The following is a 24,739-nucleotide window of genomic DNA, read 5'->3' on the forward strand; positions in this document are numbered from 1 at the left end:
TTAATGACCTCTGCCAAGTTACATAATTAGAAAATGAGAGTCAGGGCTTTGACTCTGGACTGAGTCTGTGTTCTTTCCATCATGCCATTGCCTGGAACCCATTCTGGCATTTGCAGACTGCGAGACAGAGCTAGGCATGTGTGAAAGACCGATTGCCACTGTGCATGTCACTCAGGAAGGCTGAAGGGCTGAGGAATGTGCAGGCATTTCAGTTGGAAGGCATAGGGGCTTGACAGGAATTGAGACACTGAGAAGATACCAGGGAAGAAGAATGAACCAGTAGGAGATATTTTAAAGGACACTTAAACCTACTGAGTCCTATTGCCCAGACATCTAAATCTCTGAGATATTATTTAAGACCCACTGACTTTGGGGACCAGTTAGTTCTTGTACTACCTGCATCACAATTCAAATGAAAGAAATCTTTTCACTAAATGTCACTTAATTTGAAATACATAATACTTAACTTTGAATTTTTTCAAGCTTATTTATCTTCAGTTTCCTAGCATGTAAACGAGAATTTGCTTTATCATTTAAGTGCTTTTTGTATATTTTCAAAGTTGTAATGTAAATTTAAAGCAAATGTTTCCCTACAGAAAGAGACAGGAATCAATGGTTTGGATCCCTAAAGGCAATTATTTGAAGTCCTTTAATTGTTGTTGGGACTTTGAATTGCAAAAGGAAAATATTTTATCTAATGTAATTTTTGTCTTGTTTTAAGAATGTCAATTACAACTGTCACAACTGATATTTTTGAAGGGCTATCATGCAAAATGGCATAAGTTTGTCAGTTTCATTCATCAGTACATAAGATATGACTTGAATTCTAACTGAAGTCTTCTGTCTTTCTCTTGGTGGTATTATTTTGCTCTCAGTTTCCTCACCATGTTGTATTTACAAAGTTAAGTACATAAAATCCAATTGGAGTGTTTAGAAGCAGATCAGATGGTTTAATGAACTCAGCTTTATTTATATTAGGTGGGGAAATCAAAGCTAAGATTAACAATTTCTGTGCCCGTGAAAGAGAGACCTAATTAAGCTCACAAGATAACCAGGTCAGAGACTGCTTATCCTCCACATTTCATATATGAAATAGTCCTATCTCATCAGCTTTCATATGAATTTTTACAAAGGAAATGCAAAACAGGGGAAAGCATTAAATCACATGGCTCTCCTCGAAGGATGGCAGCAAGTAAATATAGTGCGGTTGCACCCCCAGATCATTACATCTGTGTGGCACAGATTCATGGTCACCCTTGTCCTGGCATTTTGGAAAAGCCCAAGGCACTTCTGAATTTACATTTAAAAGAAGGGTAGTGTTTGGTAGAAGGCATGTTATCGTCTGCACCTGGGGCAGCTCAAACACTGGGAATTCAAATCTAGATGCTTCATGTGATCAAAGACACCGTATATCCAGGGAAAAGCCAGTGAAGGTTATTTTTCAAATGATTGCCTACTCATGAGAGTGGGGCAGGTCAGCACCATGATTAGTGTACTCCTCAGTCAGCAAAGATGGCAACTGAAGGTAGGAATATTGTGATAAGTATTCTAAAATCATGCAAGCATTTGATACAGCTTGCAATTCAAAATATTTTGAAATTGGCCAAAAAAAAAAAAAAATGGCATGGTTCATACAGTAATCACAACCCTCAGAACAATTCCATTTTGAACTAGTTAAAATGGTATAATCATCTTTCTTCTAGCCTTATCTGCCTGATTCAACCAAGGCAGATGCTATCTGTTGTATATATCATGCAGTCTAGACTCTCCAATAACAGATCTTTATGAGTAGAACTTACAGCCAAGTTAAGCATAATATTTCTATAAAACTAGACTTAGGCTTAGGTACTTTCAGCTGCTTATATAATGTCCAGGGAGCCCAGGTGGAAAGAACTACTAAAATTACCATCTGGGAGAGTGGAATAGTTGAGCTACAAAAAATTTCAATGGCTCCTAAGAACTTTCTTCTCTCTCTCTCTTTTTCTCTCTTTCCATTGAAAATAGGACAGAAAGAAATTTTGACTGAAAGATTTGATTCAGGATAGGCTCAATAGAGAGTACCCCTGTACTTTCACATTTAGGGAAAGGAAAGCCTCTAACAATTTTCTAAGTCCTGGATACATTTGGGTTTTTATTTGTGTAACCCCTATAATCATGGCTAAATACAGATAGCTAAGAGTTTGGCTTGGCCTGTGTTTTCTTGAAATGGCTAACATCCATTTATAGGCTCATAAATCCTTCAAGTGTTTCCACTGTGTGGGTTTATGGAACCCCACCCCACTTCTGAGTAACTAGAATGGGATCACAGATAAGCTTGATTACTTGTAGGGAGAATTTTGGGGGTAGGTGAATATAGTAATTCAGTTTCCCTTAATGTGAAGACTGAACTTGTTCCCACAGGTTTACAAGCTATAGGTTGAGCAGGCAGCTTTCTGTGTTGTTATTCTAAGGTGTTACATTTAAAGGAGACAAAAGAGCTAAAAATTACTAAATTTAGGTGTGGAATCCTAGGACTTTTGAAAGGAAATTTAGGATCCTATGGATATTTCTGTAATTTTTAAACTCCCTGTTGTCTCAGGTCTTATTTCCTTTTTGTGTGAATTAAAATAGAAATGATTTCTTTTTCCCTATTGAACATCCTGCAGATAAACTTAAGACCTAGGGATTTTAGAGGGGGATTGGACTGATGCTTAAACAGAAACCCTTATTTATAAGCTGACTTACCTGTTACAGTTTTGCAGTTAATAAGCCAGTGTTTAAATATGTTTCTTCTCCTTATCTTTCTGAGTTAGGGTTCATTTTTCTGGACTGGTTCAGGTTTAGTTGCCAGAATAGTAAGTGAATGATACTTGGAAATGCTTTCTGGCATTGGATTTAGAAATACAAATCATATTCCTACCCATGATTTCTACCTCTTAATCCCAAAAAGATCCCGAGCCACCCCCCAAGCTCCAAGAGTGGCTTGGTGGGCAGGAGACCCAGAGTCCTAGCAATGATTCCCCCTGCAGCCCTGAGCGAGACTAATTTTAAGAGCTACATCTTTTTTCAAAATGTAAGTTTTTTATACTGATGAAAATGGGATTTTAAAAAAAAAGAGTATTTCTAAAATGCTTTAAAAAATTATTTTTGTTTATTTTTGGAACCTAAATGTAATAATATACAGAAGCTAGTAACTACCCATAATAGAACTTTGCAAATTAAAGCTTATACCTTGATGTTATAGGCCAGTAGCTCTCAGCCTTGACTACACATTAGAATCTCCTGGAAAGCTTTTTATTTTTATTTTTCTATTATTCACTTTATTTTTTGTTTATTTTGTTTAACTCTATATGTTGAGCACTGACTTTTTGTTTGTTTGTTTGTTTTTTGAACACTGACTTTCAGTAGATTGCAGTGAGGGAACTATTCTTTTAGGTACAAATTCCCGACCCAGAAGCAGGTCATCAAAAGATTTAGCACCAGGTTCTCCACAAATGTGCTTTGTATTGTGGGCAAGGTGGCAGCCCCCTTTCCAGCTGTGTCCTGTTTCCTGAGATGAGAGGTCTCCACACTGGACCCTTGTTCAATAGTGAGGCTGGTGGGGGACCTGCTATATGAGGCCAACCAAGGGCTTTGCTATCCTGCTGCCTAGGAAGGATTCGGAATTAGAGGCATTCAATCATAATTCTGCAGAGGGTAACTTCACCCTGCTGGCCCCTCAGGCAAGCACATATACCAATGGAAACCTTTTTAAAACTAGTACAGTTCCCACCCCCCTCACCCCCCCACCCCTCACCGCACAGTTTCCTTTTCTATGGTTTCAGTCCACCATGGTCCACCCTGGTCCAGAAGCACAGTATCCTCCCTCTGACATATCATCAGATCAGTAGTAGCCTAACCCTAGATCACAATACCTCCATCACTGACCTCACTCCATGTCAGATGTAGGCATTTCATCATCTCACATCACCACGAGAAGGATGAGTCGAGTACAATAGGAGATTTTGAGAAAGAGAGCGATCACATTCACATAACTTTTATTACAGTATATTGTTATAATTGTTCTATTTTGTTCTTAGTTATTGTTGTTAATCTTTCACTGTCCCAAATTTGTAAATTAGCTTTGTCCTAGATATGTATGTGTAGGAGCAAACAGAGTCTACATAGGGTTCGCTACTGTCCATGGTTTCAGGCACCCACTGGGGTCTTGGGCCACGGGGATAAGGGTGGACTGCAGTACCGATGCGTAGGCCCAATCCTAAACTAGTTTCCGCACCTAGGACCGAGGGCCCAGGCACAAGTAGGTTCTAAAATCTCCCCAGCTGATTCTAATGTGCAGCCAGAGAATTCCTCTTCTCTAGACACTTAAGCCTGTAGTATCGCTTTCTCTTAGCTGTTTAGTCTCTTGGTGATCTTAGCCATTTCTTCCATTGTACTATTAGCCTTGTCTAGTGTGTGATGATTTTGAGACAGAGAAATGGCAATGAAACTGAAGGTTTGAGCATTTTCAGTCTAGTTGAAGAAAGGAAGTTCATGTTAATAATATCCTATTTTAGAAAGGGAAGCAATCTCTGTATTCCCTGAATTATTTTAGTGAGATTATTAAACCTTAAGCTAATGCCCTATTAACTACTGTCCTTACTATGCCAACACTTAGAGTTTGAGAACATTATTTTGCTTACCTCCTTTATAAATAGGCATTGATTTGTTTCCCTCCTGAGATTTAACAAAAAGCAGTGCTCAGTTACACACAAATTTTTACAAAAACCTGAACAACTATGCAAAATGACAAAAAGAAAATAAAATTCTTAATCCCTAGAAAATGCCTCTGAATGTGTGTGTATTTCATGATGAGAGGAACTAGGTTCCACTAAAACTTTTCCTTGTTGGTTAAAAAAAAAAAGTCAGTTTCTTCTCAAAGACACAAACTACAGCATGAGCATTTCTGTGGTGTTTAGATTGCTACTTATTGCATAACGGGCTAAAGAGGTTGAGTCTTTTCAACAGAAACCATGCCCTTTAAATTTCTTGCCAGGCTAAGTGACAGATGAGACAATTTACATCCACTAAAATTTCAAAAACTTGATGCAGTAGCCTTGGCAACAAAATTCTCCCAAATGAAAAGCGTCAATTGCACAGAATGGTGTGCATAGCCGGTGGGTCTTCACGACTTCCCTGGGAATTGTGCCAAGATAAATGGCTTTAAAGTTTCCATTGCTGCTTCTGAACTATAAACTGCAGCTTTTTGAGCTCTTATGAGACTAGGAAAGGTGATTGCCTCTAGCAAGCGCTTCTGACCAGCCCTGGCAAACTTGAGACCATTCCTGATCCGTCAGAGTAGAAGACCTGCTACGCATTCAATTATAGTATCCCTTTTATTCTGCGTCATTCTCCCTCTCTTCTCTCTAGCATTCCCTTGCTGTCCTGTTTTTCCATTTGCTTCTTCTCCTGTGCACAGTTCCTCACCTCCTCCCCCATGCAGACTTTAACTAACTTGCTTAAAAATCACAGTCAGGGACAAAATCAGGAGCCAGCATATTACAAAAACAGAGTTGCCTGGGGGCACAAGGATGATTTTGAGGCCATGTCTTACCCTAGTCAATAATTAAGCATTTTAATACCAGTTATCAAAAGGGGTACATAAATACCTTTAAAAGAACTTGGGATTGAGTTAGAATTTAAAATGTAGTATAATTGATTTAGTGTATAACCTTTGTGGACATATATTTGGAACAGCGGATATGATTACTTTTGAACATGTACAATCTTTCTTCTGTTGCAAGAGACATCAAGGAGCGCACCTGGGTGGCTCCATCAGTTAAGTGTCTGCCTTCAGCTCAGGCCATGATCCCAGGGTCCTGGAATCAAGTCCCACATCGGGCTCCCTGCTCCGCGGGGAGCCTGCTTCTCTCTCTACCTCTGCCTCCCTCTCTCATGAATAAATAAATAAAATCTTTAAAAAAAAAAAGAGACATCAAGGAAAGGTGGGCTCTCAAGTAAGATGGTTTGTTTTAGCTAATGTCTAACAGACTGCCATGGGCAGAAGAAAGCCAGTCGTGCACTCTTTCCCCCACCTTTCAGCTACACATTCAGATTGGCAGCCTGCAAACCAGAGCCCCCACCAGTCAGCAAGCACATAAATCCCAAATTCTCATTTCCATGATGGGTCATTGCAAATATTCCAGTAATCTCCACTGATCGCCCAGGCAGGGACTTGAAACAAAACTGGTTTAGTGGTGGTGTTCCACTGCGATTGGTACAGGAACTCTGGATGTACTGTTAAAAAATAAGGCATAGGACATAAAAAAGCTTGGCAGGCTAGCTTCAGCACAAAAGCAACTCAATTCTCAACAAGGCAGAGGTGACGAACTTGAAGAATTGGGCACGGTGTACTAATGAGATAGTAACTAAAGAAATGCCATCTAATAATAAGAATTATCACGTGCCTACTACAGAGTGCTGCTCTGAAGTACACAGTACTGTTATCATCCCCATTTCAGAAATGACAAAGCAGAGGCAGGCACAGAGTACCTACATAAAACTTGTATGAGTCACACAGCGAGCAGACGGCCAGTTCGGCTTAACCTTCAGGAAACTTCCGTGCCTTACAAACAAGATCAAATGTTTGCAAATGCTTTACAGCAGAGTAGGTATGATACCAGCAAATGAAATGAATTGTAATTTATTGGAGCAGAGCATAAAACAGTGCCCTTTAAAAATATAAAGCATTCAGAGATCATTTGACTACTTGGGTGCTTTGTAAATATTAACCAAACTACTATTTTTAAATTCTGTAATTTAATTATTAAATAATTTTGCTTTCTCTCTTGGTATAACTCCCTTTTCCTGTAATCCAACACAAGTCCTGGAAAATGGAAAAATTCAAGATTAAACCTCTGTGCTTGATATTGAGAAGTAGAAGGAAATAAGTATACACTCTTAGTATAAAGTATACACTTTGGATTGGTGCCTCCTTGGATTTCAGTTAATAGAGGGAATGAAGCTCTTAGGGAGGTTTAATAGCACTTTGAACGTGAACATTCCTGACCTCAGAGGCAGCACAGCCATCTGTGCTGGGAGTGGATTTTTGGAGCATGCCAGACACACCTGGTAGGTGGGGATGGGGGGGGCGGGGGCCGGACGTGGGAACACTGAAGGCCTCAGTTAAAATGCCTAATCTATCTATAAATGTTTTCATAAAGACAAGTTAACCTCAGCTCTTCTAGTCTAAGGGTAGAACCAAAAGTCCATGGACTAGAAACCATTCCTCTCTCTGCCATTAATGAGCTAACTAGAGGAAAGGAACAATCTCTCAGTTCTTCATTTTCCAATCCATAAAATAATTAATGGACTAAGTAATGGTTGCTAACCTCTTTGATAATCTAATAAAAGCTCAGAGCTCACTCTCTCGAGAAATGTGCGGGCATAAATTAAGTGAAGTTCTTGAGCCTCATCTTAGAACCTAGGTTTTAAAACATAGATTAAATCTCACATTCTTTACAGTGCCTCCTTTGGTGATTCTGTTAATTTGTAATTCTGGGAAGTTGAGATACGGTGGGTGTATTTGCTTGTTCGGGAGCAAGGCAAGGCCAGCACAGAATACGGAAAGATATGGAACCACCATGAGAAAGGGGGTCAGGAAAGTTATTGGCACTCGGTGGAAAGAGGGAGGTCGTTGAAGTGAGAAGGCTCTGCTCTGTGTGCTGAGGACAGATGGAGTGACTTGCAGGAGAGGGGGCACAAAGATTTTAATTTTGCTCTCCTGTTCTAGTATACTGTGCTTTATGCATTGGTGCAGACCTTTAATCAGGATCTCATTAAGGAAAAGCTTAGCATTGTTTGGGTTCTCTTTCCCACAGCAGAGCTAAAAGTAAACAGCAGCCAAAGATAAACAAGGAACACTGCTTTTTCCTCTATTATACAATAGTAAGTCTAATTTATTGACAATATTGTTGCTATGGTAAATACTGAATCTTACAATGAGCTTTTCAAAGAGCCTGCTGGTTTCTACCAGGGCAGCAGAGTTTCTTTTGTCATTAATGGAATTTGTTTTCTAAAGCAGGGTTTTGTTTTTGGTTTTTTTTTTTTTTTTTAGAGGGGTGGGGAGGGGCAGAGGGAGAGGGAGAGAGAATCTTAAACAGGCTCCATGCCTAGCGCAGATCCCAGATCCCGACCTGGGGCTCGGTCTCATGACCCCAACCAAGATCATAACCGGAGCTGAAACCAAGAGTCAGACGCTTAACCGACTGAGCAACCCAGGCTCCCCACCAATCAGAATTTCTTAAATAACAGTCTGTGTGCTGGAAGACATGAGAGACCCACTTGCTACTCAGGTCCAGTGTTTTGTTCTGTTTTAGTTTGTTTTGTTTTGAATTCTCTAAGCCAGCAAATGGCTGCATTTCAACTTTTCTCTGCTTTTGTTTCTTGTGAAAAGAAGTAGAAAGATTTATGAGTAAAGAACAGAATTATACATCCGTGCGTCTGAATCTGTTTTGAGGCTGTCTGCATTTTGGTGTGGGAAAGAATTCCTACCCCAGTCCTTGAAACTATGAACCCCACTGTTCCTCCTCTACCACGTAGCTAGTTATCTACAGATACTTAGATAAAGGATCTACCCCGTAGAACCTAGAGTTCTAAGCAGAGCCAAGCCTGGCCTGCATACAGCCCTGGTTGTGCAAGAATATGTATTTACTGAGATCTGCTTCACCATCCCTTCTTGATTGATTGCTTATTGACTTGTGGCTATATTTCCCAAAGATTTTAAGTTGACTTCGATATCCTGAAAGTTGGTTTTGGTATGCTTTAATTTTTCACTTTGTTCGTCTGACCCAGTCCACATCCTGACCCTAAGCTTATCCTCCTAATAATACGGCCTCTGTATACATGCCCAGACTTACCTAACACATGAGATGGATCCTAATCATCTGGTGATGTCTTGCCTTGCCCCAGTGTTAAGACCTCTCTGTCATCAAGGACCAGCTTCTTTAAGCACAACCTGTTCCAGACTTAAACCATGTCACCACACATGACTGAGCCAAAGTCCAACAAGTGAAAACATTAGATATTTTTTCCTTATTTTAAAAGAAATATACCATAGGCACAGTGCAACTGCCCTTTCTACTCTTTCATATGATGAAGGTTAGTGCATATCCTTTCCACCCATGTTTTTATACCCTTCATAGACTACATAGAGTATTAATTTCTGTAAATGTACCTTTCCTTCTGCAATTTGTTTAATCAACATGTTTTAGAGGTTATCCCAACTTGATACACATACCTTTAACTCACCTATTTAAACTGTTTTTCTGTATGCACAGGTATGAATGTAATATAATTTATTTCTCTAATTTATTAGCTATCAATAGACAGACATGTAGATTTTCCCTAATTCTTCTTGTTATAAACAGTAGTTCAGTGAAGGTATTTGCATGTGCATGTGAACAGAAATTTCTCTCGAACATATAACTGGAAGTGAAATTGCTGGACTTCATGTAGGTACATCTTAAACAGCAGATATTGACAAACTGCTCTTGAAAGTGGTTGCAACAATTTATACTCCACCAGACTGTGTAGGAGCATATCCCAGTGGCCACCAACACTTGGTGTCTTGTCCTTGCAGATTATTGCCCATTGTTCTAATAGATTGTCTTTTTCTTATTGATTTTAGGAGTTTTACATAACTTTTTTCATGATAGTGACAATTTGTTAGTTAAATGTGTTGCAGATATAAGCTTCTAGTCTGTCTTGTCTTTTGAATTCTGTATATCAAATGAAGTATTCAAGTTGCTGTAGTTATATTAACCAATATTTTCCTCTCACACTGACATTTTTGTACCTTGCCTGAGGAAAAAAAATCTGTCCCCAAATCATAATCTCTTACCTGGTCTTCTAAAATATTTGAAGTTTTACTTTTTCTGTTTAGATTTTGTTCATCTGAAATGTATTTTTGTGAGTTCAGTGTCAAGAAGAGATCTTTTTTTTTTTTTTTAGTGATAACCAATTGTTTCAATACCATCTGTTGAGTAATTTATTCTTCCCCTATCTATGTGTCATATACTAAAATTCCCATTCACACGTGGGTAGGCTTTTTCTTCTTTTCCATTTGCTAATCCCTATGCTAAGACCATACTCGTTTAATTGCTATATTTCTCCTTTAAGCTATTAATGATGAGATTCTATTGATAGATATCCTTATGTAAAGCCATCTTTGAAATACTTGGATAAACCATACTTTGTTTTAGTCCACTCTTGAATTCAAATTACTAATATTTAATTTCATTTTCTTTCCATGCATATGCATAAGCAAGATTGGTTTATAATGATTCTTTTCAGACATTTCTGGTCTTTTGGTATCCAAATAATGATATCATCACAAATGAGGTTGGGAACTTTCTATTTTATGATACAATTTGTATAAGATGGAGTTATCTTTTTTGTAAAGGTTAACACTCACCTGTAAACCCTTATTGACCTAAAGATATGGGGTGAGTTTTGACTCTAATTTCTTTAATAGTTTTTGGCCTATTCATGTTTTCTATTTATGTTGAGTCACTTTTGAATTATTTTTCTAGAAAATCATTGATTTCATCTAAATTTCAAGATTTTTATATAAATCTATATATAAATTTAAACATATTACATATAAAATGTTTCATATTATTTTCTTATATCTAAAGTTATATCCCTCTTTTTATCCTTAACATTGTTTTTGTGCCTCATTTCTTTTTAATGATCAATTATGCCAATGACAGTATCTTTTCAAAGAAGTAGCTTTTTAAACTATTACTTCATTCATGTGATCAATAAACTTCATTGAGTAACTGCTGTATGTCATACGCTGCTCTAAGTGATGGAGGTGGGGGGAGAAAACAGTGAAAAATAAATAGATCCTAGATCCCTGCTCTTGTGGAGTTTGTGAGGCAGAGACAAAAACAGAAACAAAACATCCAATATAATTAATTATATGGGATACTCTAAGACAAGAAATGCTATGGGAAAAATGGGACAAAGTGAGCAGGGTCAGAAGTGCTGAGAGGACATGTGAGCTGCAATTTTAAAGGAGGTTTTTAAGGACAGGAGAGGTGTCATTGAGAAGGCGATATTTGAGCAAAGATTTAAAGGAGGCAAGGAAGTTAGCCACGTGGGTATCTGGGAAGGAATATTTCTGGCAGAGGAAGTAGCCAGTGCAAAGGTCCTAAAGCAGAAGCATGCCTGAGATGCCTGAGGATTGCAAGGGGGCCAGTATGGCCCAAGTAGAGTGAGTGAGAGTCAGAGGAAAGGAGAATATAGGGAAATAGGTAAGTGTAATCCCTCTGGGCTTGCTTACACTGGGAGGGCTGTGGGAGGAAAGATATGATCCAAGTTACAGTTTGAAATGTAAATGGAAGCAGGGTAGAGAAGTTAGGAGGCTACTTCAGGAATGGTAGCAAGAGATACTGGTCACGTGGCCCAAGGTCGTATGTAGCACTGGAGAGGCAGCGGTGATGCTGGCATCATCTATCTGGGCTGGTTGTGCTTGTTTCTGTTTCACCCGTGTTGGCTTTTCTCTTTATTATTGTCTTCCTTCTACTTCCTTTTTTTTTTAACTGAAGCATAATTGACACACAGTGTTACATTAGTTTATTTAGTTGAATGATTAACCATCTTTTCTTATCTATTTTGTTCAATTAATTATAATTAAATGAGAATTTGGCCAGACCTCTTAATTATATGGTTTATTCTTTTGTTGTTTTTCTCATTTTTTGTTTTTGTCAACTTGATCTATCAGTTTCTGAAAGAAATGAGATCTTACAATATGATTGTGAACATGTTGATTTTATCTTATATCGGGGTTTGCATTAATGTATTTTGAGACTATCTTATTAGGTACATGTAGGTTCCACATTATTATATCTTCCAGATATAATAGTATATAATATAATATTATATCTTCCAGATAAAACTGTTCTTTTATCACTAAGTAATATATATTTTTGTCTCTGTGAATGCTTATAAGCCTTGCCTTATACTTGGTTTTGTATTAGTACTGCTATCCCAGTCTTCTGTTTTGCTGTGGCATTTCCTAACCCTTTACTTTAAACTCTCTGGGTCATTATTTTTAGGTAAGTCTCCTATGGCATATATCTGGATTTGTGTAAATCAGATCTACAGCCCTATTAGCTAGTGGGGTTAATACATTTTTATTTATTGCAATTGTTGGTAAGCTTTGAGTTATTTCTACTAACTCATTATATATTTTCTATAAATCAAGTTTTTTGGTAGCTTTCTTTTGCTGTCCTTTTTTTTTCTTTTAAGAATTTATTTATTTATTTGACAGAGAGCAGGAGAGACAGTGAGAGACAGAGTACAAGCAGGGGGAGAGGCAGAGGGAGAAGCAGGCTTCTTGCTGAGCAGGGAGCCCAATGCAGGGCTCGATCCCAGGACCCCGGGATCATGACCTGAGCCAAAGGCAGATGCTTAACCAACTGAGCCACCCAGGCACCTCTGCTGTCCTTTCTTTGGTTTGTTTAAACAACCCACTTTTTGTTTAGAAGTTTGTGTAGTTTTTTTTTATTATTATTCAAGTATAAGTAACATGCAGTGTTAGGTTAGTTTCAGGTGTACAATATGATTCAACAATTCTATACATTACTTGGTGCTCATCATGATAAGTATACTCTTAATCCCTGTCACCTATTTCACTCATGTCCCCATCCACCACCCCTCTGGCAACCACTAGTTTGTTCTCTGTATTTAAAAATCTGTTTTTTTTGGATATCCCTTTTTTTCTTAGTTTTCACTTGTTTTATTTTGTTTAATATTTGTTTACTTGGGGGGGGGCAGAGGGAGAGGGAAACCAAGAGAATCTTAAGCAGATTCTCCACTGAGTATGGAGGCTGCCACAGGGCTTGATCTCATGACCCTGACTGAGATCATGACCTGAGCTGAAATCAAGAGTCAGACACTTAACTGACTGAGCCACCCAGGCACCCCTTGCTTGTTTTGTTTTTTAAATTCCACATGAGTGAAATCATATGTATTTGTTTTTCTTGGACTGACTTATTTCACTTAGCATCATACCATCTAGATCCTTCCATGTTGTTGTAAATGGCAATATTTCATTCCTTTTTATGGCTAATATTCCACTGTACGTGACACAACACACACACACACACACACACCCTTTCTTTACCAGTTCATCTGCGGATGGACACTTGGGTTGCTTATGTAACTTGGCTATTGTAAATAATGCTGCAATAAACATCAGGTGCATATATCTTTTTGAATCAGTGTTTTCATCTTCTTTGGGCAAATACCCAGTAGTGGAATTACTGGATCATATGCTAATTCTATTTTTAATTTTTTTTGAGGAACCTCCATACTGTTTTCCATAGTGGCTCCACCAGCTTGCATTCCCACCATTCCAACAGGTGTAAGGTGATATTTCACTGTGGTTTTGATTTGCATTGCCCTGCTAATTAGAGTTATTGAGCACCTTTTCATATCTGTTGTCCATATGTATGTTGTCTTTAGGAAAAATGTCTATTCATGTCTTCTGCCCTTTTTCTAATTGGATTGTTTGGGGGTTTTGTTATTGAGTTGTATAAATTCTTCATGTATTTTGGATATTAACTCCTTATTGGATGCATGATTTGCAAATATCTTCTCTTATCTGGTGGGTTATCTTTTTGTTTTGTTAATAGTTTCTTTTGCTATGCAAAGCTTTTTATTTTGGTGTAGTCCCACTAGTTTAATTTTGCTTTTGTTTCCCTTGCCAAAGGAGACATAACTAGAAAAGTGTTTCTAGGCTGATGTCAAAGAGATTATTGCCTATGTTTTCTTCTAGGTATTTTATGGTTTCAGGTATCATACTTAGGTCTTTAATCCTTTTTTAGTTTATTTTTGTGTGTGATATAAAAAAGTAGTTCAGGTTCATTCTTTTGCATGTAGCTTGTCCAGTTTTCCCAACACCATTTATTAAAGAGACTGTCTTTTTCCCATTGTATATTCTTGTCTCCTTTGTTGTAGATTAATTGACCATGTAATTATGGGTTTATTTCTGGGCTCTGTATTCTATTCCCTTGTCTGTTTTTGTGCCAGTACATATTGTTTTGATTACTACAGCTCTGTAGTTTATCTTGAAATCTGGAATTGCTTTGAGCTTTGAAGAAATCTTCAAGATTGCTTTAGCTATTGGGGGTCTTTTGTGGTTCCATACAAATTTTAGGATTATTTGTTCTAGTTTTGTAAAAAATTGTGTTGGTATTTTAATAGGGACTGTATTAAGTCTGTAGATAGCTTTGAGTAGTATGGACATTTTAACAATATTTGTTCTCCCAATCCATGAGCATGGAATATCTCCATTTGTTTGTGTCATCTTCAATTTCTGTCATCAGTATTTTATAGTTTTCAGAGGACAGGTCTTTCACTTCTTTTATTAAGTTTATTCCTAGGTATTTTATTATTTTTGGTGCAACTCTAAACAAGATTGTTTGTTTGTTTTGAGAGAGAGAGAGAGAATGTTTAACCAACTGAGCCACCCAGGTGCTCCTAGGACTGTTTCTTTAATTTCTCTTTCTGCTACTTCATCATTAGTGCATAGAAATGCAATACATTTCTGTATATTGATTTTGTATCCTCAAGCTTATATGGTTTTTAAACTAAAATATATATACTTAGCAGAAATTTTAAAGTTAATTTTCTGGAATGATACAAGAACATTTTTTCCTTGTGAGATTTATAATTTTTGTTGTTGTTGTTGAAAGTCCAGCTAGGGGTGCCTGGGTGGCTCAATCAGTTAAGTGTCTGCCTTTGGCTCAGGTCATGATCCCAGGGTCCTGGCATGGGGCCCCATACTGGGCACCCTGCTCAGCAGGGAGCCTGCTTCTCCCTCTCCTGCTTCCCCCTGCTTGTGCTCTCTCTCTCTGTCAAAATAAATAAATAAAATATTAAAAAGGAAAACAAAGGAAGTCCATCTAGACAAGGGTAATTTTATATAGGAATATATGTGCCCTTTAATGGGATCATGCACAATTCACAGGTTCCAGACTGGTTTTATCTTAATTTCTCAGCTCGATGTTCCTTATCTATATGAACCATGTAAATTTGAATGCAACATCTACATGGGGCCAAGAATTGGAGTTCAAGTCTTTGGCTAACAACTATTTTCCACCTCCTCATGACAGTCAGCAAAGGCTTTTCTGGTTCCTCTTTCATGATCTTACCAGCCATTCATGGCCTCTAGAATTCTGCATTAACTCTTTCAGGGTCCTGCCACCTCCACACAGGCATTAAACCTAGGCTTCCCTGGTTCTGATTTGCTCTGCAAGCCATAGGACTGTACCCCACATTGACAAATGTGTGACTTTATTTTAGACACATGAGGATTTATGGTTTTATTTGTTGAATTAGACTATATATTTAAATTTTTATTATTCTTGTGGGGGGTTTTTGTTTGTTTTAAGTGAGTTCTGTGTCCAGTGAGATCAAAAGTCACATGCTCTGCCAACTGAGCCAGCCAGGTGCCCCTCTTATTTATTTTTTAAGCAATTTATTTGTTTGGAGCGGACGGATGTTCTTACATGTCAGTACGGTCAACCATATTGACTTGAAGTCTATTTTCCACATTTTTACTTTATTTTTTTTAAGATTTTATTTATTTGAGAGAGAAAGAGTGCATGAGCAGCAGTGGGGAGGGGCAGAGGGAGAGGGAAGAGTAGGCTCCCTGTGGAGCAGAGAGCCCAACATGGGGCTCCATCCCAAGGACTCTGAGATCATGACCTGAGCCAAAAGCAGATGCTTAACTGATGGAGCCACCCAGGCACGCCTTCTACATTTTTACTTTAAACTAATATTCAAAATCTTAGTAATATTGTTTTATATTTCTGATGCTGCCTTATTCAAAGACAGTGATTATTTAAAATTCCTGTTTTTCTTGTTTGGGATCACCAAATATTTCAATTCCTTTATATAAGAGTCATAAAGTTTAGTGTGTAGAAATTCTTAACCAACTGCAGTTTTGTGATAACTTTATTTTATATATGAATACCAAAATTAAGAAATTCTTAAGCTATTTTTAACATTTGGTTTAGTATGCCTGTGAACATACAAACAGTAATTGCTTTCTCTAAATCTTCCAAAAGAAGCTAGAAGACCAAGTCCAAGATAGGCCAGGAGGTTACCCAAACATTTTTCTGAGGCTTGTGAAAAACAGTCAGAGTCAGTCTAAATACAAAACACATTATATTTCAATCCGGTGAGATCTGGTCTGTAAACTTTTTGAGCGGGTTAAAATCTGAATAACAGAAAACTTACGGAAGAATCTGCCTCAGTCGTGACAGCGTTGTAACAAGGGTTTCTAAACATTTGAAAAGAGATTCAAGAAGGGTGACATGACATGGTAGATTAGTAACATCAATTAATCAGTTTGGTTTTAGAAAAAGGATCCTTCTAGAACTTTTGTTTATCAAGTACTCTGTCTTTGCGGGTCACCCTTCCATATAATGGTTTTGAGAGCCTGACCTGATTCCCTATCACGGGAAAGGTGAGGAGTATAGTGTCTTCACCCATTTCTCCATGAACACTTGTGTTTTGGATTTCTTCAACTAGCTTTTTCTACAGTTTTCTTCTCTGCCTGTAATCAACACAGACGTGAAACAGAATCTTTTTGCTTTTTTGTGTCTTGCCAAATTCTACAAGTGCAAGTGAGGGTAAAGAGAAGACAAAACAGAATAGTAAGCATTTTGCTTGGCATCCTTATTTTTAAAAGATTCTCCTGTCATCTGCAACTTAGAGACTTCCTCAGTGACTATTTCTTATTCCAGCCCTGCCCTTCCATCATGCAGTCTGTCCTGTGTTCTCTGTCCTCTACCCCCTCTTATGTCCTCAACTCTCACTGCCTCCCTCTTGGGCTGCCCCTGGAAAGGAACCATATTTTCTCACTTTTTTTTGAAGAGCAAGTCAACTTTTCCTTGATCTCACCTTTCCTTTCTCTTGAGGCCCATGCATTTATCTCCCAATGGCTTTTTAAGGAGTTTTGCTAACAATATTGTATCCCTAAGAAGAATTCTGTTTATTAGATTTTGAAGTAATATATTTTTCTTCCCCAACATGTTTCAGATCCATTTTACAACTTTTGCTTAACCCCAATTTTCTGAAATGTTTTTACTAATTCTGATTTTTTTAAATACAAAAAATTTTAAGAACATAATTTTCAAGAATGTGGTTGGTAAACTATTACTATTTTGTATTTATGTTATTAACTAGCCCAATTTAGTGAGCTCAAATCAAGGAGTACATGTAGGCCAATATATAACACAAAAGGAAAACCAAAAGATCTTGGATTTTTAATCAAAGTGAAAAGCCAGTACAGCTTAGGCGTCAAGATCATAGATAAATTCGTACACCTACCTGTCTAGTTTCTCATCTTCTTGCATCACTTACTATCTGTGTGACCTTGAACAAGTGACTTAACCTTTCCGCTCTTCAATTTTCTCCTCTGTAACATTTAATAATAATATTAATAATAATGCCTACTTCATATAGATGTTACAAATAATAATTGAGTTAATACATGCAAAGCTCTTAGTACAATGCCTGCACCTGGCTAGTTAAGATTTACGTACTCACACCACATATATTATCTCAAGGACTTAAGAACAAAAGTATGACATAAAGAAGGAGGCTGACAGATTAGAGATTTTAGATTAAGTGTCACAGATATCTGACATTTAAAATATACTCAAGAAATTACTATCTTTCAACTTAATTCTAATATATGCCAAATAAATCTAAAATATTCATAAGGAGGTAAGGCATTCACCCTTACATTTTTTTTTTAATATTTTTTTCTGGCTCCTTAGAAAATCTGATAAAAGCAATTTTTTTGTTTCAAAAACTCTGTTAAAACAATAGTGCTTATATATTGGACTCATAGTTCCCATGAAGCCCATGCTGATACCCCAGGTTAAGAATTCATGGCTTAAGAGTCTCTGGTAGGGGGGTGCCTGCGTGGCCCAGTAGGTTAGGCTCAGGTCATGATCTCGGGGTCCTGGGATCGAGCCCCATGTGGGGCTCTCTGCTCAGTGGGGAGCCTGCTTCTCGCTCTCCCTCTGCCCATCCCCCCCCCCCCGCTTGTTCTTTCTTTCTCTCTCTCTCTCTCTCAGGTAAATAAATAAATCTTTTGTAAAAAGTCTCTGGTAGGAAATCAGATGCAAAAAAAGGGTTTTTTTTTAACTGTTTTTAATGTTAAGAATTACAAGATATAGATGACCCACTTGGACTTAGGAACTCTGATATATCTGAAATTTTACCCTCCTTGCTATCTAACAAATTAGCCTTCCACAGTGCATGAATACTGTCAGAAATGAGAATTCTGGGTCAGAGATAAAGCAATTCATGACACAGCAAGCAGACTGCTCATGTTCACGTCAGGTCCCGTTACCCCCGCAAGACGCAGGGGGCAGTGTAAGGCAGCCCAGGTGGATGCTGTACACGTAGTGGACTTGCATCACACCTGAGGATTCTCAAGCCTAGGAAACCCCCAGTTTTGACCATGGGCTGCAGGCAAATCTGTCTGATCTTTACCCTGGAAGGACACATCTTTATTATACTAGACAGCAAATAAGTCTGCTCTCTGCTCCAGAGGAAAGTACTACTCTATTTTCCAAGGCTATCCCTACATTCTTGAAAAGATAGTCCAGAAAAAAGGCTGTCAGGGCTTCTGCTTGTAAGTCATGCAGAAACAGAAGTGTGTCCCAACATGTGTCCTACCATGGGTCAGGGAAAAGATATTGTCATATTTTAGTTGGGGGAGGGGGAGTAAAGTTAGATAAATGGATAGATAATCAATGATCTCTTCACAGTAATAGGAATATGAAAGGGACAAGGTATACGTAGTGATTGCTTTTGGGAAGCTTACAGGCTTTAAACAAATAAGCCTTAAAAGTTTTTGCCATTTACATCAAAAACTAATGACATACTATATGTTGGCTAATTGAATTTTTTTAAAAAAGTTTTTGCCATTTAGAGAAGTTCCGCCAGAGGAAATTAAAAATGGATTTATGAAATTGTACATTGGGGGGACTTGATCTAGTTGATGATGTCAAAGGAGTGTCCCTGAGAAATAACATTTGAAAACAAGGCCATCAGAGTAGTAGCAATCCTCGGGTTAAGAGTAGAAGGAATATCCTACTGGAGGAAGCCTGGATTACTGGAGGAACTACTCAAAGGCCAGGATTATTAGATCAGAATAAAATAAGCAGAGGCCAGATTGGATTTTGGACAGATAACAATGCAGTCACTGCAAGGTTAAGAGAGAGAACACACCCTTATTATATTTGCATTGTAAAAGCCTCTCCTACCACCACCATATTGTTGATGAGGAACAGGTTGTAGGGAAATCAATGAATACAGACGGTGGAGTTGAAAGCTTGTTTACATAAGCCAGACAAGAGGTGCTAGTGACCTGTGTATAGATAGTGGCATTGTAGATGAAAAGAAATGAATGGATTGAAAAATACTTATAAAATATTGTTGTCAGTCCTGGGTGATTGATTTGATTTAGAGGGAGAAAGAGTCATGGACAATTCTCAGATTTCTGGCATGGGCAACTGCACAGGCAGAGTGCCTAGAGAGAATTAACTAGCCTCTTGGGGATTAATTGCATAAATTCACTTCTATTTCAGTGACAGCGAGCATTTTAGATGTATACACGTAGGAACCTGATTCTCTCCAAAGCTCTAAGAATGAACTCTGGTACAGATGAAAGACTAGCTGTAGGGGATTGAGATGTCACATATAACTCCTAACCTCATTATAGAACTCTGTTTTGCTTGAATTCATTGAAGAAAGAATACCCTTATGTTATCAGTTAGTTAAAAAAAGAGGGGGGGTGCCTGGGTTATCAGTTGGTTAAAAAAGGGGGGGGCGTCTGGGTGGCTCAGTCGTCTGCCTTCAGCTCAGGTCATGATCCCAGGGTGCTGGGATCGAGCCCTGCATGGCATCAGGCTCCCTGTTGGTGGGAAGCCTGCTTCTCCCTCTCCCACTCCCCCTGCCTGTGTTCCCTCTCTTGCTGGGTCTCTCTCTGTCAAATAAATAAATAAAATCTTTAAAAAAAAGAACAACTTACACCTCAAATTTTCCTGCCAGTATGATCCCTTCCAGATAGCACAATTCAAGTTAGTGTATAATGCCATCATTAACTCTCCCTGAATTCCCAATGTGTTCATTTTCTCATATAGTCTTACTGCCCATGGACATTCTGAATATATAGGAGATATGTAACCATATCAGGTATGTATTAAGCCTGATGTTCACAATGTGCAAGTTATTTGGGGGGATTTAGGAAGTCCTAAATGCATCTTCTTGGAGTATTTAAAAATGCATTTGACAAAAATCTAACTCAAACTATTTTAGGAAAACGCATAGCTCATGTATGTAAAAACCTTCAGAGCAGGGTAGGATTCAGGCCGCTCTGCATACAGAAGATGTCATTAGCATTGTCTCACTCCATGACTCACCTGTGGGTTCCTTTGTTACGTTCATTATTGACAGTTTTTCTCTATGAGGCAGGAAAAGAGGCCACTGGCCGCTCTTGGCCTACGTGATCCTTCTGGAAAAGCTATATGCTTTTCCACCATGAAAACTGGGAAGACACTGTTGGCGTCATTTCCCATCTCTTAACCAATCAGTATGGCCTGAGGATGAAGCAATGACTACCCAACGAGGGTCACCTGTTTGCTTTGGCTAGTTTAACCAGAACTGTATGTCATCTGTTATCTGTAAGAAGAAGGGGATATGATCCCACAACATGGGGAAAGGATGATGCCAGGGCACAGAAACTAACAAACAACAGATACCCATTTCAGTTAGGGAAACTGGGAAAGTGCTGAATCATCACAGAATGATTTCAATAAGGGCAGATACAGAATCGCCCTGAAAGATGAAAACAAGGTACATAGAGGTGAATAAAGAAGAGGCAATGGTGCGGTAATACAATAGAAGATGAAAAGACTGTATAGTGTGTTGCTTGTGAATCAGTAGGTGCCCAAGTTTTGAAAGCAAGAAACAGAAAGATACATTAAAAACTATGTACAGAGTAGGGGAATGATTCAGTTTTACTATTTTACCACCCTTAAATCAGATGCTTGTCTCTAAGCTGGGGCTCTTCAACTAGGAAAAAAAATAAAAAAAGACTGAAGACAAATTGAAAAGGATTCAGAAGCGTTCTACAAAGATGAGTACTAGGTAGAAAAGGATATTTAAAAACCAGTAAGTAGTCCGTCCCCGCTGCTGCCCCCGCCGCTGCCCCCGCCGCCCGCGGAGCGGGGACGCGAGCCAAGGAGGAGACGCCGCCCCCGGGCTGAAGCAAGCCGCACCTGAAGAAGCCGACTCTGGGGATCACCCGCATCCTAGAATCTTCCCCAGGTGTGACTGAGGTGACTATCATAGAGAAACCACCTGCTGAACGTCATATGATTTCTTCATGGGAACAAAAAAATAACTGTGTGCTACCTGAGGATGTGAAGAATTTTTACCTGATGACCAATGGCTTCCACATGACATGGAGTGTGAAGCTGGATGAGCACACCATTCCATTGGGCAGCATGGCAATTAACAGCATCGCAAAACTGACTCAACTCAACCAGTCTTCCATGTATTCACTCCCAAATGCACCAACTCTGGCAGACCTGGAGGATGATGCACTTGAAGCCAGTGAGAACCAGCCAGAGAAGCCTCACTTTGATTCTCGCAGTGTGATATTTGAGCTGGATCCTTGCAATGGGAATGGGAAGGTTTGCCTTGTCTACAAAAGAGGGAAACCAGCATTAGCGCAAGACGCTGAGATCTGGTTCCTGGACAGAGCGTTATACTGGCATTTTCTCACCGATTCCTTCACTGCTTACTATCGCCTGCTCATCACGCACCTGGGCCTGCCACAGTGGCAGTACGCCTTCACCAGCTATGGCATTAGCCCACAGGCCAAGCAGTGGTTCAACATGTATAAACCCATCACCTACAACACAGACCTACTTGCAGAAGAGACCAACTGCTTCGTGAACAAGCTGGATCCCAGCAAAGTGTTCAAGAGCAAGAACAAGACCTTAATTCCCAAAAAGAAAGGGCCAGTCCAGCCTGCAGGTGGCCAGAAAGGGCCCCCGGGTCCTCCCTCCACCTCTAAATCCTCTTCTAGCCCTGGAAACCCTGTCCGGAAATGAGCACCCCAACTTCCCTGCCAGCCCTACAGCAACGATTTCCATGCACAGATGGCCCAAGCCTCAGATTCTGTGAGTGGCACCATAGGCCTTTTCCCATCTGCGTGAGCCAAGTCCTATGCCTTTTACTTCCGTTGGCATTAGCCAGGAGTTCAAGGGCATACTCAGGTCTCCCCCAGAGTCCTTTCCTCAGCCCTTGCCTCTGAAAGCTGTGGAGAGTTTCAGAACTTGTTTAAGTAGTTAAATAGAGCTGCTAAGAGCTTTCCTCTCTTTCCACCCCCAACCATCTACACCCCTCAGCAGGGATTAGAGAAATCCCCTGAAGAAACCACTGATTTTGACCCATGAGGCATTAGAACTGTGCTGTTCAGTTGGTAATCACTAGCCAAAGGTGGCTGTATAAATAAAAAAACTCAGTTTGTCAGTTGCATTAGCCACATTGTGAGTATTCATGTGGCTAGTAGCTTCTGTATTCAACAACAGAGATAATGGAACATTTCCATCATCACAGAAAGTTCTGTTGGGCAGCACTGCATTAGAATATTTTCATGCTGTCCTTACTCAGATCAGTTCATTTTTGTTAGAGAATGTGGATACCTTAATTTGATGGGTCATAATGTTCCATGGAAATTCTTGAAGGTACAATTGTGTATGTTCTTTTTATTTTTCATTAATTCTCACTGGTCCTTTTCAGTTTCCTATAAAGTTTGTTGTTTCCAAAAAAAAAAAAAAAACCCAGTAAGTCGGTATGTAGTGCTTTGTCTATGCAAACTAAGGCCTTTCAAGGAGGATAAAAGATGTGAAATTATTGTCATAGTAAGAGAAAAATGTAATACTTTTGTATATATGTTCCAATTCATTTAAAAATGGCCATTTTTCTCTCTGCATCTGTACTCACGATAAAACAGAATAAAAGAAGTTTCAGCAGAAGCGTAAAACATTTAGATTAGAGAAATAGGGACATTTTTAACTGGAAGTCATTAAGTGTTCGTATGAATTAGGAGTCTTCTCTGGAATCTTTTAAAATAGGGTCCCTTCTCGCCTGTTAGATTGGTGGAGGCCCCGTGCTGCTCAGAGTCAGAGCAAGAGTTCAAGGAGTATTGGCTGCATGAGGGCAGGAATCACATGTTATGCAAATTTGCATCTTAGGAGCAAGAGCATAATAGACTCTAAAGTGTTTGCTGAGTCAATGTGTGTTGATGCTGATTTGTATATACACTCAATTCTTAATTATCTGCATATGGAATCTGTTTTGTGATTCTCCCAAACAAATATTATAGTTATGCTGGTGTTGTCATCACGCATAGCAGACTCCTGACTGCCAAGTGTCTAGCTACTGTGTTTTTGGTGAATAGAAGTGAGATTTGCTATTAATCCAAGTAAAAGATTAATGACAATGTCATACTGATATAATTTACAATTATCTTCAATTTTGGATCACCTGGTCCATTGTCTCCATATATTATCATCAACTAAGAGTGTATTTTGGCACTAATTATGAAGGATGGAGTTTATTAACATCATGGGTTATACTGAATAAAAAACACATGGTCATTGCACCTTGATGAATAGATTCAATATTGAATCCATGTCAAAATGGATTTGAGTGATAGAATTTAGGTTTAGTAAAGAAACTGAAGGCCTATCTTCTACTGCACCTCTCCTTCCTTTGAAATCTCATTATTTAAGTGATGATGAGATTAAGGCCCCGCTAAGTTGAGTGACTTGCCCAATCTCAAATAACCTCTTTAGGGCAGAACCTGTACTCGAATCACTTAAAATGCAGAAATTTCCTGAAGTCAGAGGAAAGTTTTCAGAGGCATAACTTAATAGAAATTTTAATTTTAGTTGGTTAGTATAATCTCTTAATACCTTAATATTATCAGGAGACTTCACTGACTTGCAGTTTTTTCATTGATGCTCTGAAAACACGTTTAAGACGTGCAGCTAAACACATGCTTATTATGTTTGTTTTCCCTTTCCTTATATATAAGGAACACCCTAGGGAGCATCTTGATTTGAGGAGAACTTAGGTGGTATAATTAAAATTAGCTTTCCATCGAGAAATAGTTTTCAGGATGAAGAAATCAGGAAGTTATTTAACTGCTTCACAGAGGTTTGAAGCTTGAGGCTCGTTGTTTGGTTCTACTGATTTACCTAAGATCTAATTACTCTAGTCCATACACCACTGGTCCAGGAAGACATGTTCACTCAGTTCAGAGATGCTCTCCAAGTTCTGCCTAAACTTCTCTGGAATCAGTTGAGTAATTAATGCATTATGAAGAAGTTGAGCTTTGCTAGGTTTTTTTTCAATAGTTAAAAAATCCAGTAGTCATACTGTTGGGAGTCACCATAAATGATAATGAATTATAATAAGTATCACAGGACAGTTGTACACACACACACACACACACACACACACACACACACACAGAGGCACATTTCTTACAGCCACAAAGTAAACTGTTTTATTTCATTCACATTTGGGCCAGAGCTGTCCATTTGGACCTCACAAGACATGGCTTCCTCCTTGAATATTAAAATAAATGTTTCAGTGCTGCAGCATC

General features: G+C 38.7%; 2 protein-coding genes across 2 annotated transcripts in view; both read left to right on the top strand.

Moving 5' to 3' along the window:
• The window catches only part of ADGRV1 (adhesion G protein-coupled receptor V1), a 502,011-nt gene that overhangs the window by 361,393 nt on the left and 115,879 nt on the right, over positions 1-24,739 (top strand). The gene's annotated exons all lie outside the window — the stretch shown is intronic.
• On the top strand, positions 21,341-22,175 carry LOC114199978 (tubulin polyglutamylase complex subunit 2). Its single transcript, XM_028091943.2, has one exon. It carries the CDS (start codon positions 21,432-21,434, stop codon positions 22,173-22,175), a length of 744 nt encoding a protein of 247 aa, XP_027947744.1. The 5' UTR covers positions 21,341-21,431.

This window comes from Eumetopias jubatus, unplaced genomic scaffold (genome assembly GCF_037043125.1).
Source record: "Eumetopias jubatus isolate StellerSeaLion01/CBP00866 unplaced genomic scaffold, mEumJub1_p1.0 scaffold_5, whole genome shotgun sequence".
In the NCBI taxonomy this organism is placed as follows: domain Eukaryota; kingdom Metazoa; phylum Chordata; class Mammalia; order Carnivora; family Otariidae; genus Eumetopias; species Eumetopias jubatus.